Source organism: Zalophus californianus, chromosome 12 (genome assembly GCF_009762305.2).
Source record: "Zalophus californianus isolate mZalCal1 chromosome 12, mZalCal1.pri.v2, whole genome shotgun sequence".
Taxonomy (NCBI): domain Eukaryota; kingdom Metazoa; phylum Chordata; class Mammalia; order Carnivora; family Otariidae; genus Zalophus; species Zalophus californianus.
In genome coordinates this window covers 60,889,772-60,903,335 of record NC_045606.1, presented here as the reverse complement: position 1 = coordinate 60,903,335, position 13,564 = coordinate 60,889,772, and the positions used below count along the sequence as shown (strand labels likewise).

The 13,564-nt window shown below is 57.1% G+C and overlaps 1 protein-coding gene across 2 annotated transcripts in view; it reads left to right on the top strand.

The window, feature by feature from the left end:
* CRHR2 (corticotropin releasing hormone receptor 2) overlaps positions 1–10,387 on the top strand; it is a 46,157-nt gene extending 35,770 nt beyond the window's left edge. For both annotated transcript variants that reach the window (XM_027574649.1, XM_027574648.1), the window contains exons 9-13: positions 88–160; positions 6,552–6,637; positions 6,821–6,956; positions 7,327–7,368; positions 8,779–10,387. In XM_027574649.1, the coding sequence (XP_027430450.1) occupies positions 88–160; positions 6,552–6,637; positions 6,821–6,956; positions 7,327–7,368; positions 8,779–8,919 (478 nt within the window). In that variant the 3' untranslated portion in view covers positions 8,920–10,387. The remainder of the gene's footprint in view (positions 1–87; positions 161–6,551; positions 6,638–6,820; positions 6,957–7,326; positions 7,369–8,778) is intronic.
* Positions 10,388–13,564: the final 3,177 nt, after the last annotated feature.

Sequence of the window (13,564 nt, the reverse complement as noted above, 5' to 3'; positions counted from 1 at the left end):
GTCAAGCCAGAGAACCCTGGGCCCAAGTCTACTGTGGTGGCCAGACCGTGGCTCGGCAGGCCGCTCACAACCACCCCATCTTTGCAGGTGCTGGTTTGGCAAGGAGCCCGGCGACCTGGTGGACTATATTTATCAAGGCCCCAGCATCCTTGTGCTCTTGGTAGGTCCTCAGTGGGGGCCCAGAGAGGGCTGGGCATGGGGACGACGCAGAGGACCCACCCACCAGGGTTGCTGGGGAAGAATATGGCCCCTTGCACCCCCTCTGTACACACCACCCCACTCCCTGGCAGCCCCCTCCCACTATCCTTACTCCATGCTCCATGTCCTGCTGCGGCCCCTTCAACTCTGGCCCTCGGGTTCTTCCTCTGGGCAGAGAATGGGTCTGACTGGCAGATTTCTAGTGCCCCCCACATCTGACATCCCCTTGCCAGGTACTGAGACAGCCAGGCGAGGGGGCCGCTGATGGCAAGAGAAGGGTGTGCGGACTTCTATTCAGCTCAGACCTACATGCCCCTCTGCCCCCAGCGACCCCCTCTGAGGCCCAGCCCACCGCCCCCAGCCTGGAGCGGTGGTACCAGAATGAAGCCTAATGAGCAATTGTTCCTTGTCCAGCTCCCTGCTCTTTGCCAAATGTATTCGCGTTTAAGGTATAATTGCCACCACGTCTTTAATCCACAACGAGCTTTAATTAAGGTAGAGGCTGCATTCGGCAAAAATGAACCCATTATATATCATACATTTTAAAAAAGAGAGACATGCAAAAAAGCCCCATAAGAAATTGGCATTTACGTAAGATTTATTTCAGGCTTGGTAATTTCAGGCTTCTATACGCACCAGCTTCCTTAAAGGGCCACACACTTCTTGTGGGATACATGAGAGAGAGAGAGAGAGAGAGAGAGAGAGAGCGCCATCCTACCCTTGCACACAGCAGGTGCCTAATGGGGGTTCTGTGGTCTACCTTGGAGACAATTACTGTTATCTCTTTCATTTCCTGACTCCTCCTTTTAGTGACTTCATCTGGGATTCATTTGTTCCCCATCTTTGGAGTGCCCTTGATGTATATGAACTGGAGATGACTTAGGGAGGTTTTCTACCCACTGCAGGAAATTCGGAAATTCCACCTTATCTCAGAGGCAGAAGCCAGTCCTTGTCAGCGGGGGGTGGGGGGGGGCGGCCAGGAGTGACCTTGGAGTCCCAGCTGCAATGTGTCACTGGTCGCCACCCTCAGTGTGAACGGAAACCCCTTGAGAGCCGTCCCCTCCCAGGCTACTGCTGAGAGCCCATCCTGGAAAGATTAAGGCTTTTCATGAATCTGGGACCCCGCCAAGAAGGCTGGCCCGGGTGGGGCTTCAGCAATAGTGGGGAGAGAGCCCCTGGCTGCAAGGATGCTGGGCAGCGTGAGGAGACGAACAGAGAAAGGGAGACGGGCATGGAGGGCTCCGTGTCAGCCCCCACTGCCTGCCTGTTCCTCCCTGCCCCTTTCTCTGCTTCCACCCGCACCACTTGGCCCAAGAGCCCTTTGCGTCTCCCTTTGGGCCTAGCCCACCCCCCACACCCAGCTATTGCACTTATGGGGCTTCCAGGTTCCGCGCCGAGCCTGTCCAACAGCTCCATCTTCATAACTTCCAAATCTCACATCGTCTGTGCCTGGAAATAGGAATTATGATCCCCATATTACAGCTGAGGAAGTTGAGATGAAACTGCCTGCCCCAAGTCACCACTAGGAGCTAGCTGAGCTGAGACGCAGGGGCCGGTTACCCACCCCCTGCCTGTCCTCTGGTTTCATACATGCTCAGTAGCCCGCCACCCCTGCCCTCCCCTGATTCATGGCTGCATTTCTGCTGCTGAAAGACATGACTGAGCTTATTTCTGGGTTCCAGGAAGTGAATTGGCTGGTTCGGTTTGCAGGAAGCTGTTGTGACTGTGTTGTCATGGGAAAAGCATGTGGCACTTACTGGGTCCCGCTCTGGACCAGGCACGGGGCTCGGGGCTCTCCATGAGTATTTTTACCCGCATCGACCTTCTGAGACAGGCTCTGTGGTGTCCCTTTTGGACTGGTGAGGACGCAGAAACTCAGGGAGGTTAATGAAGCAACTTGCCCAAGGCCACGCGAGTGCCAGAATTAGAGCCATGTGACAAGAACTTGGTGCCAGGCGTTCACTTGGAAGGTGGTCCCAGGAAGCACCGTGAGGGGTGGGAGTGGAAGACAAGGCGGGGAGGAAGCCCGGGTGAGGTGATGAGCCGGCTTCCATAGGCACAACCACGTGGAAGAGTGTCAGAATAGCCCCCTGCTGAAGGCTCGGAAGCTGGATCACTTCTCCGCACACGTCCTGCCTCATCAGCGGAGGTTGCCCCCCAGGACATGAACCCTGCATATTTCCAGGTCCCTCTGTTGTGAGGCTGAGCTCCCCTGGCGCCAGAGGAAGCCTGAGGCTGAGAAGTGTCCCCGGCAACTGCAGGGACCCCCGGCTGGGCTCCCACGGGGCACGGAGCATTGGGTCTGTCTGACTAAAGTCTCCTCGTTCTGTGTGCCTCCCAGCAATGCCCCAGCAGCCCCGGTTCCACATGCGAATTCCAGGCCCCCCACCTGCCCCTGGGAACATCTGGGGTGAGCCCAAGATCTGCATTTGGACGAAGGGTCCCGGGTACCTTGGATGTGTACACTGGAGTTGGAGAACCGTGGTGCCCGGGGCCCGGGTGCCAGGCAGGGATGCGCGTTGTCTGGGCTTCCTCTGCGGCCCAGGCAGGGCCCTGCACAGAGTAGTCCTTGGGGCATGGGCCTTTGAGGCTTCACCTGCCTAGAGCATGCCAACAGGAGGAGAAAGCTGAGGCACCTGGTGAGGACTAGGCCCCAGACGGGTCTCCAGGCTTCTGGGGGCACCCCCAAGTCCATCTGGCCAACACTGGGCTCCACAGATGCCCGTGGGACAGACAGATGGGCCGTGTTTAACTGACCCGGCAGATGTGCAGTGCGGGAAACTGAGAGCAGGGGAACAGTGAGAGGCGGGACCTGAGCTGTGTTGGCAGCACCCCAGTAAACCTGCCCCATACCCAGACCTGGAGGGAGCAGGGCCTGTCTCCGAGGCTGGGAGCCATGTCTGGAGCCCAGGAGGCAGAAACGTCAGTCCCCTTTCCGTCTCCCTCTCTGCTTGCCTCTGCACAAGCGACAGTGAAGTTCGAGGAGGGTCTCCCATGAGCACCAGATTTAGCAAGTACCCTCATGGTCTCCAGGGGTGGGGAGGACCCAGGGTGCTCTGCACTGGTGAGATGGATCGGTTTACTTTCTCTGCCTTGGTGGGAGGCGCTATGCCGTGGGGCATCCTGGAACAAGCCCTGGTCACGGCCCCCTGGGGTTTGGGACCCTGAGGGACCTCCTCGCTTGGAGCCTTGGTTTCTCACCTCTAACACCACGATGCCAGTCCCTGCTTCATGGGGTCACCGGGAGGACCCATGGTAGCCCTGGGGCTCCGCCTCCAGCCTGTCCCCCTCGTACCTGGAGCCACAGGTCTGGCTCCAGCGCTGATGGGCCTTGCGGTGCGCTCCTGAGCTCCGATCACCCCTCCCTGGTGGTGTGGCCAGTGCCTTCCCTCCGCGTCCTTGCATCTGGCCCAGATTTCATGAACTCCCACATGAGCAACAGCATGACGCAGAGGTCAGGAGGCGGACGCTGAGGCCAGCTCGCTTCAAATCCTGACACCAGGGCCTCCTACCTGTGTGGTGTGGGCAAGCCATAGAGCCTAGCCGAACCTCAGTTTGTACATCTGTAAAATGGGAATAATGATCACACCTACCGCATAAAGTCAGCTGCTGGAGGAGTAGCCATGAAGTGCTTGGAACAAAACCTGGAATGGTGTGTGTCCTGGGCCATGTTAGGGAGCACTAAGCCTCCCTTGTCTGTCCCCGTAGCCACCATAATACCCAGATCCCCAGTCTGGGCCTGACACGCACCACCACCTGCCAGGCTGGGGCTCTGACCAGGCAGGGGCGCCCCTCCCACAGAGCCTCCTTAGGAGCGACCGTGCCAGTGGGAGCTGCCGGCATCAGAGCTCCAGGAAACACGGGGCAGGAGCGAAGCTAGACTTCTCCAGGGGAGCTTCTCCAGGGGGTCTGGCCTTACCCTTTCACCTCAAACCCTCTCCCCTCTGCATGCTCAGAGCCCCTGCCATGCAGGCTGCCCTAGGAACATTCTGGGCTGGGAGGGCCCTGCAGCTGCTATTCTAGAAGGGGGTAGATTTCAATGCTTGGGCTCACCTTAGCCACAGTAGCTGCCAACTGGCCTATCTCCTCCGCCCCAGGGCTTTCTCCCCTGGAACACAGTCCCCCACCATCCTTCAGCCCCCAGCTCAAGGACCATTTCTCTAGGCCTTTCTGACCCCTTTCTGCCCGGCCACAAAACTTCTGGGAGCAGGGACCTAACACATGGCAAGTTAACTCACTGAATGAATGAACGAACGAATGAATGAGTGAGTGAGTGAAAGAAACTAGACTGGACAAGGCTAGGGTACAATAATAGCCAGCGCTCACTGAAGGACTCGGATTTGGGGTTGGTGGAAGTGGGAGGTCCAAGAGTGGAGAGCTCTGTGTGGGCTGGGGCCCCGAGGCTCCCTGGAGAAGGAGGGAAGACACCTGTGGTGGGGTGAGGTGGAGAAGATGCTGTGAAGGGGGTGGCTGGGGACAAGGAAAGAGTGACTTTCAGACTTCCCAGGCCCAGGCAGAGATGGAGTGGGGGCAGCATCACTGACTGCCTGCCTCACATGAGTAGGGGGGACAAGGCTTGTATCCCAGCTCCTCGGCACCAGACCCTGTCCCTGCTCTTGCCTCAGCACATGGAACAGGACCCTCAGCCGGGAAGTGCTCTGCAGCTTATTGACGGAATGGAAGCATGGGGTGGGGGAGGAGTAGATAAACTGATGAATGGATTGTTGAGTAGGTATTTGGATGGATGGATGGATGGATGGATGGATGGATGGATGGATGGATGGATAATTGAATGAATTGGTTAGTGGGTTGATGGATGATGGGTAAATAGATTGAATGCAGGGAATGTGCCAGAAATCAGAATATATTTTGATTCCAACAGGCTCTACTGTCACAGAAGTCAGAAAGAATCAGAAAAGGTCAAGTCTTTTGTACCACTTGTACAAGAAAATTAAGATTGATCTAAATTAAGATTGACCTTGTGATCCAAGGGAATATACCAGAAACCCAGGAGCCAGAAATTAGATGAGCCTTAAGGAGCAGGGTGCAGCAGGCCCCTGGCTGAAGGCTTCCCGCCCACCCCTCACCCTGGGTTCTGCAGGCCATGCCACCGTGGGCGTGAGAGCTGCCAGCTGAGGTTGAAGAGCAGCCCGAGCCCTCCAGGCCCCCAGATCCTCCTCCAGCTTTGGGGTCGTGCAGAGGCCAGAGGGCTCTCTCTTCCCTGGTGTCTGCCAGTGTCCCCCCACTCTCAGCCTGGGGTCCAGAACTTAGGAGGGCTTAAGAAGTGACGGATTCTTGGGACAGAGCCTCGGGTGGAACGTGTGTGTGTGTGTGTGTGTGTGTGTGTGTGTGTGCGCGTGCACACACATGTACTCACACGGTGCATATGCCTGAGCCAGCAGACGCCCTCTGACCCATGGGCACTTCCTTGGGAGAGATTTGAAAGAAAGGGAATCTCACTTTCCTGTCTGCTCACGTTTGGAGATGGATGGAGAGAAACGCCAGCATGCCCACGTCCCCAGATCCACAGGCTCTCATGTGAACACGCTCACACAAGCACAGAGAACAGACCCCCCCCCACCCTGAAGCATTTGGAGGGCAGCGCACAGCCACACAGACAAGCCAGTGCGGATGGACGAGACACTGGCAGGCCCACAGAGACCATCCACAGCACGAGCATGCCTCGGGCGGCCCCGCAGGCCAGTCCTGGGAAGAGACTGGATGCATCGGCTCTGATGCCGAGAAAAGACTCAAAAGGAAGATAAATGAGGCCCTTCCAGGAGCCTTGGAGCCAGCCCAGCAGCCCAGCAGCCCATTCATCTTCATGGCCTCAGACGTGCCTGGGAAGCATTTTCCTGGGTGCAAGGGAGGGCTGGTGAGAGATCAGTCACTCCCTCTGGCCAGGTCCACTCCCCCAGGGTAGCAGGGCCTCAGGGGAACCCTCAGTCGACAAGGGGGCGCCCTGCAGCAGACAGGGCAAGGGACTGGGGTGGAGTCCTGGGCGGCTTCACCTGTGGCATCCCCGAGTGGGGCAGGGGGGTGGGGGACTTTCTGAGGAGCCATGCCTCAGGAGAAGTGGCCTTTGTGTCCTTGGTCACTGCCTCCAAGGCTCCTTTCCCCCCTCGGGTCTGAAGGTGGAGAAGCGGGCCGTGGAGCCTTCAGGGGACGGGGACTTCTGCCCGTCCTGGTGAGGGAGAAGCATAGGCCTTGGGACCGCAGGCAGGGGCTGGGGCGACGGGTAGGACGTATGTGTGCATGGGACGTGGGGTTCAGTGGGTTATAGGGGGAAGTGGCTGCCTCTCGGTTCATTCCCCATCTCACGGTCCTTCTTTCTTCGCCTTCCCTCCCTCCAGGTCAATTTTGTATTTCTTTTCAACATCGTCAGGATCCTCATGACAAAACTGCGAGCATCCACCACATCGGAGATGATCCAGTACAGGTGGATGATGGGTGCCTTAACCCCCAGAGGACAGAGACGAGGAGGGCATCCGGGCAGGGCCCTCCAAATCCTCCTAGTCCTCAGCCAGCGAGCTTGCTCGGGGCCCCAGAAGAAATGGCCCCTGAGTGGGACCCTGCCTGCAGTGTGGGCTCAGACCAGTCTTGTCACCCTCTCACTTCCCAGGAAGGCGGTAAAGGCCACCCTGGTCCTGCTGCCCCTCCTGGGCATCACCTACATGCTCTTCTTTGTCAACCCTGGGGAGGACGACCTGTCGCAGATTGTGTTCATCTATTTCAACTCCTTCCTGCAATCCTTCCAGGTGGGCTGTGGGACAAGATGGGGCACCAGTGTCCTCACAGAGACCTCACACGGGACATGGTTCACACTGAAACATAAGTGCATGCATACACTGAACCCCAGCCCCGGGCCCTGGCACCACCCCCACCCCAGGGGTCAGGCGGGCTCACCCCCTGACTGGCTCTTGATCACACTAGCCTGCACCTCCTGGTGGCCCAGCACCTGTTCTGAGGATTCCTGACAGCCTGTCGCTTCCCGTGGGCCCCAGTACACCCGCACCATGAGGGGTGGGCTCCCCTCCAGCTCTGGGGTCCCGGGCCCAGGTATTCCCAGCCATCCCTGCAGAGTGGCTCCCCAAGCAGGTCACTGACCCTTCCCTCCTTCCTTTCCAGGGTTTCTTTGTGTCTGTCTTCTACTGCTTCTTCAATGGAGAGGTATGAGACCAGGCTCCAGGGCCGTCCTCAGTTCCCAGCCCAGCGGAGGGTCCCTGGCTCTGCTCAGCTCTGCCCTGGACAGGGGAGGGGAAGGCCGGAGGAACCACACCCAGCTTTGGGAAACAGGAGTCCTGCCCGAGCGTCTCGAACCAGCTTAGGAGGTCACCTGTGCAGGCCGGAAACAATAGGCCGGCACTTCACAAAGGCACTTGGAGGGCTGGCTGGTCAGGGAGCCCAGGCTGCAGGGTCTCCTGGAAGGAGGAGCCAGGGCACAGCGGGTAACAGGCGAAGGCATTCCAGGAGCGGGCCAGGTGCGAGCTGAGCACCCAGGCCTTGATGGACGCAGGGAGCAGGAAAGACACCAGCACATTCCCCCACCACAGAGCAGACCACACGCCTTGGGGCCAATGCCAGGGAACGAGGCACCGGGGACAGTCTGCTTAGCTCACAGAGCCCAGAATCTCAGCATAAGCAGCTTGGGAGAGAGGCTCACACCGGCCTGTGGTGGGTGAGGACACACAGTGGGCTATGGGGCAAAGAGTAGACACAGCCCCAGGTCCCGAGAGCTTCCGAACACTCAAGAGGAACGCCAACGCCATCCTGAGGCCCTTCCCCTGCCTATGCAGAGGGTGACAGTCGGGGGGGGGGGGCGGTCTCTGCACACCTAGGTCTCTGGCAATCAAAGCAGACCTCACATGGGCAAGTCTGACAGTGAAGCCTGGCCGGGGCTGGAGGGCAGGGAGAGAAAGCTGCTAAAGCAAACACACAGTGCCTCTGGGGCATTTATTCTGGTCAGCCACATGCTAGCCTAGCATATGGGGAACACAAGCCGTTTTGCAGAAAACTTTAGTTGCAAAACGAATGAGAATAATATGGCACCGGCAACGATCAGGTTCTGAAATGACTAGAACTGTTAGTTTTCCATCTCAGCAGCACATGCTATGGCCAGTGAGGCAGGGTCCGTCAGCTGGTGGAGGGGGCTGGAGGGGGCTGGAGGAAGGGCTTTCAGGAGGGAGAGGGATGCCAAGTACGCGAGAAGAGCGCGCAGCTCAGCAGGTGCCCAGGAGAGCGAGAGGCAGATGTGTGAACCTGCTGCTTGGGTCCCACCGTAAAGAGGAGGTGGCAGAGGGATGGGGCAGGGAAGGCAGTGTGTCCCAAGGAAGGGTCAGCAGGGAGCTTCTCCAGGAGAGGAATGAGGACCGACGGCAGGAGCTTCTGGGGCTAACGGCTTCAGGGGAAGGACCTGCTTTTGGAACCAGCCAGTCGCTCCCTGGGTGTGAGTGTGGTGGTCGGGAGGGCACCCCAGCCTCCCTTCAAGGGCCCTGCAAGGGGCAGGGAGCAGAGGAGAAGCCTCCCAGTTCCCAGGACTGGCCCCCCGCAGGCCCCGCTGAGCCTCTGCCTCCCCCGCAGGTGCGCTCGGCCGTGAGGAAGAGGTGGCACCGTTGGCAGGACCATCACTCCCTCCGAGTGCCCGGGGCCCGGGCCATGTCCATCCCCACGTCGCCCACACGGATCAGCTTCCACAGCATCAAGCAGACGGCCGCCCTGTGACCCCTCCATCACCCCGCTTGCTCATCACTCCACCAGCAGGACAGCTTCCCTATCCTCCTGGGGCGCCTATCTCTGGGTTCACTTTGCCACCTCGCCGCTCGGGCCCTGGTGGGGGCAGAAGGGAGGGGAGACGTCAGCTGGCCCGCCCTGCTGGCTGGAGAGAGGCGTGCGGCAGCAGGCTGTGCGAGAGGCTCTTAGGAGCCAGGCCCACTAGGCCCAAAGTCTCAGTGCAGAGGGATGGCACAGGGGCCACCCCCCAAGAAGAGCGGGTCACATGTCTTCAGGCATCTGCCCACACCAGCCTCTCTCCCTGCATCCTCACTGTAGCCCCATTCACAGGCGGGGAAACTGAGGCCCAGCGCCAGGAAGGGCCTGCCCGAGTCACACAGCTCGTTCGTGGCACAGTAGGGGCTCCCCTCCCTGTGAGGGCCGTCCCACCAACAGCAGGGTGACATTCGGCCTTGCTCCCTGCTCCCGGCCTTCTGCTTCCTTGCTCAGGGCTGCCCTCACAGCAACTGGAAGCAAAGAATTAGTTTGGCTTCCTCCCAGGGGCTCTCACGTAGACCCCAGCCCAGAGCAGGCCGTCTCTCTGCCCCTCCCCAGCCATCTCTGGGGTCCTAGGAAGGATGCTGCTTCCTGTCCCGGGACACCTCTTCTCGGCCTAGTCCACAGACTCAGAGCCTTGGGGAGGGACACGTGGGGAAGGAAGACACAGTTAGGGCAACCAGACACATAGTGCAGATGAAACGAGGAGGAGAAGCATGGTGGCCGGGGACAAGGAGAAAGAAAGCAATTAGGTCTTTGGTGACTAGAACGAATCTCCCAGCTCCCACCACAGACCGGGCTTCATTTCAGCCTCCCCTTCAGAAACATCTCAGCTCTCTGTGAAATAAACCATGCCTCTGTGGAAACGGCTTCCCCTTAGGTCAAGTCAACCAGACATACGAAGGGGTGCCGTGGCCAAGGATGGGGGGCTGGATCCTCTCTCGTTTGCAGAGCCCATGGCCCCGGTGCAGGGCTGGTTCTCCTCTCTGACCTGTGTGTCTGCAGGTCTGTCCCTTACTCCCCCAAGACAGTCTCTAGCCCTCCTTTCCTACCGAGGGCAGTGCAATTCAGCACAGAGGAGGGGTGCAGCTCGCCCAGCACGCCACAGCCCATCCGAAAATGTTCTAAAATCCGGAGGCAAGTGTAGACAAGACCCCACAGTATTTGTGAACAACACCATGAAGAAGTTCCAGGAGAGGGTGGGAGTGGAGGAGGGGAGGCTGGAGCCATCAGGTCGGGGTTCAAAAGGGCTTTTGCTCTAGGAATACCCACAACGTATTTTTTTTTTTATTATGTATCCCATCTTGCATATTTTTCAGTTTCCATCTAATATTTTTTTCACATTTTTTTAAATTGGTGAGAAAGGTGATTTCTGGCTTTTAGCAAATATTTACACTTTTAAAATAAAACTGCCGCAACACTTTAAAATATATCATTCAGAATCCAAACACGGCTGTGATTTAATAGCCAGCCTCTTTTGTTTGAAAAAAACAAGCTAACCAGCTCTTCCTCAGGAGCTGGAAATTTTACGTTGTTCCTTTTCTCTTTGAACTTCTGTCTTCATCCCATTTCCCCCATAGAATTTTATACTAATGTAGTATTTTTATGGTTGAAAGTCTTTCCTTGCTCACCTTATCATACTTCTCTGCCACAAAATATATTTAGAAATTGAAATAGAATTAATTTTCTGTGACTAAAATTTGTAAAGAGTTTTTTTAAACACATCTTCTGGATTGAGTTATCACAACTACTTTTGATATAAAATATAGGGTACAATTGATTAATATAACACAGACACTGAAAGTTTTTGCAAGGCAAATGTAAAGCCTTACAAAAGGAAAATTTATTGAAAACCCATCTTAATGGAATGGATAGGAATTTAATTGTTCATGAATCTGTGGGTGAATATTTATTGCTGGAATGAATCAGGACTTAGCATCTTTTCTTTCTTTTTCATTTTTATAGCTCCACGTGCTAAGAATGAGGAGCTTTTTCACATAAATAAGTAGATGTCACTCGGGTCTCTGACCTCCTTCTGAGACGTATGCCAAAAACTGCATAGTGATCTATCAACCAAATAATGTGTCAGGCCACCACGTGATTAAGTCCTCTTTAAATTTGGCTGAAAGAAATGAACTAAAAACCACCTGACTTGCCAAAGGCTTGACTACCCCACCGGCAGCTGAGCGGGGAGAGGTTAATGACTAGGCGGTGCATCTGAGTGACAAGCGGCCGGGCCCCGGCTTTGCCTGTCGGCGGGAAGGCAGTGGGGCTCCCTGCCTTTGTGCTTTCTAGATACACAGAACGAACTCTTGTGTGTCTTGTAAAGCCTCCCTGTGTGCCCAGAGGTGGTGTACTGGCTGCTTCCATTAGCATCATGGGGGGTGCTTGTAGAGCAAGCAGCTTGGTGCTCATCAGAGGTCCCTCAGATGCGGCTCCTAGCCCCACAGCCCTGTTTCCCGGCCTGCAGAGCATCGGAGTCACGAACCTTTGCTCAGGAGGCAGTTTGGCCTGTTCCCTCTTCAGAGAAGGCCCGTCCTCGGTTCCTGCACTGACCGACCGTGCATTCCCTCATCTCTGGGGTCCTCAGTCATGCCCTCACCCCAGGCCCTGGCTATGAAATGCCACCAGAGGCATTCGACCCTCTGTGGGTCCCGCACTAGTTAAGCTCGTTAGGCACCTGCTCCTCGCAGCCAAGCCAGGCCTTGTGAGCATCTGCTTCAGCGTGGGCAGTCCCTCGCCGAGCTGGCTTTCCTGGAAAGTGGCCTTGTTGGTGGACGCTCCTCCTCAGTAGGCAGGTTCTGGCACCCAGACCCCTCAGGGCCCTTTCACCCCCCGGATTTATAAAGCTGAGGAAGGCTTGAGACCGCAAGTGTATTCCTCAGCCCAGCCTTGTGGCCCCACTCCCAGTGAGAGACCACAGAGCCCTGACCCCAGCACGGCTCCAACGCCTGGCCTGTCAGCAAAGCGGGGCCCTTGAGGGGGTCTGAGCCTGCAGACGACAAGGACACCAGCAGACGCGGTAGGTGTGGAGCGTCTGTGCGGTGGGCAGTGGAAGGTGAGGATGACGTGTCCCTGCTGGAGCGGCTGTGGTGCAGGTTCCACCTGAGGGCTGAAGCTGCAAGCCCCCTGCTCTCCTGCGAGGGAGGCTGACCAGCAGCAGAAAGGAGGATGGACTTCGAGTGGAATTGAGAGGCTTGCGGAAACCGACCACCGACATGTGGACGTACATAGCGGGAGGCACACACAGAGGCTCACAGTGGAGGCGAACACTCCGGGGGCCGCAGAGGGAGGCCCAGATGGACGCTGAGAGACTCCCGGGGACACGCAGAGGGGCACCCAGGCGCCAGATGCTCACGCATCCATCAGTCGGTCGTTCCCCGTTTACTGAGCCCCCCTGTGTGCCATGTAGGGAAATAGCAGCACGAATAACACAAGGTTCCTGTTCCAAGAAACCCAGAGTCTACTTGAAAAGAAATAGCTCCCCAATGGCACCAGGTAAAAGCAGGAGAAAGGACGTGCTCTGTGTGCCTCCCTGACCGGACGTGCCAGTGTCCGCTTCCGTCTGCTGCGGTGAGGAGGAAAGGATCAGGCCTAAGGATGGCGAGCAAGCCAGGTTCTGCGGCTGGCACTTTCCTCCGTGCCCTGCATTTTCCATGTCTCTGAGACCATGCCTGTGGTGGCCTCAAGCCAGACGAGGTTTGGGGGACACAAGAACCTCAGCTGCCCTCCCCTATGCCCTGCCCATTTCCCATAGTCCGGGGCATCCCGGACTGCCACAGAGACAGACAGAACTGGAAAAGGAGCCCAGTGTTTGCTGCTCTTCCTTCCTGAGCTTCTGAGCACCGTGGGCAGATGGGGCACATGGGCAGGGAAGCGATGGGCTGGGAAGGGGGCTGTCACACAACAGGTCGCCCCCTTCACATGTCTGAGGCTGACACGGGGCGTGCCTGGGGGCTGCGAGGCACAAGGGGAGTCCTTTCCTAGAGTGACACTTCAGCCAGGATGTGGGAGAGGTCTGTGGACAAGAGCTGTGTCTCCTGGCAGGGAGCCTGGCCGGGGGGCCCACTGCTCTGAGAACACACCTGGGTGGCTCGTAAGAACCAACGGGGCTGCTCTTCGAGAGCAGACTTTGGGAACCTTTGTTTCCAGACTGGGTGGGATCTAGAAACCTGCACGTTCACAAGCCCCTCAGGTGTTTCTGTTGCTGTCTGGTGTGGGAGCCACTGAACTAACAAGGAAACATCTCGTCTCTCCTTTCCAAAACACACACACACACACACACACACACACACGTACTACTATAGAAAGGGAAGGTGAGTGACCTGACCCCCCCCCCCACACACACACACACACGTACTACTATAGAAAGGGAAGGTGAGTGACCTGACCTGCCTTTCTGGAAACCTCTAAGGGAAGGCAGCTATAGCAGGAGGAAAGAGGCAGGTACAAAACATGTAAGTGTATTCATCAATATGCTTATTATGGCTTCCAGCTCTGCCCTGGAGATGCCACTAATTCTCCTGAGGGAGCCGCCCCACTTAGAGAGGTTAGTTAGCAGGAGTGGGCTGAGAGCGCGCTGAGATCACTGCCCTGTATT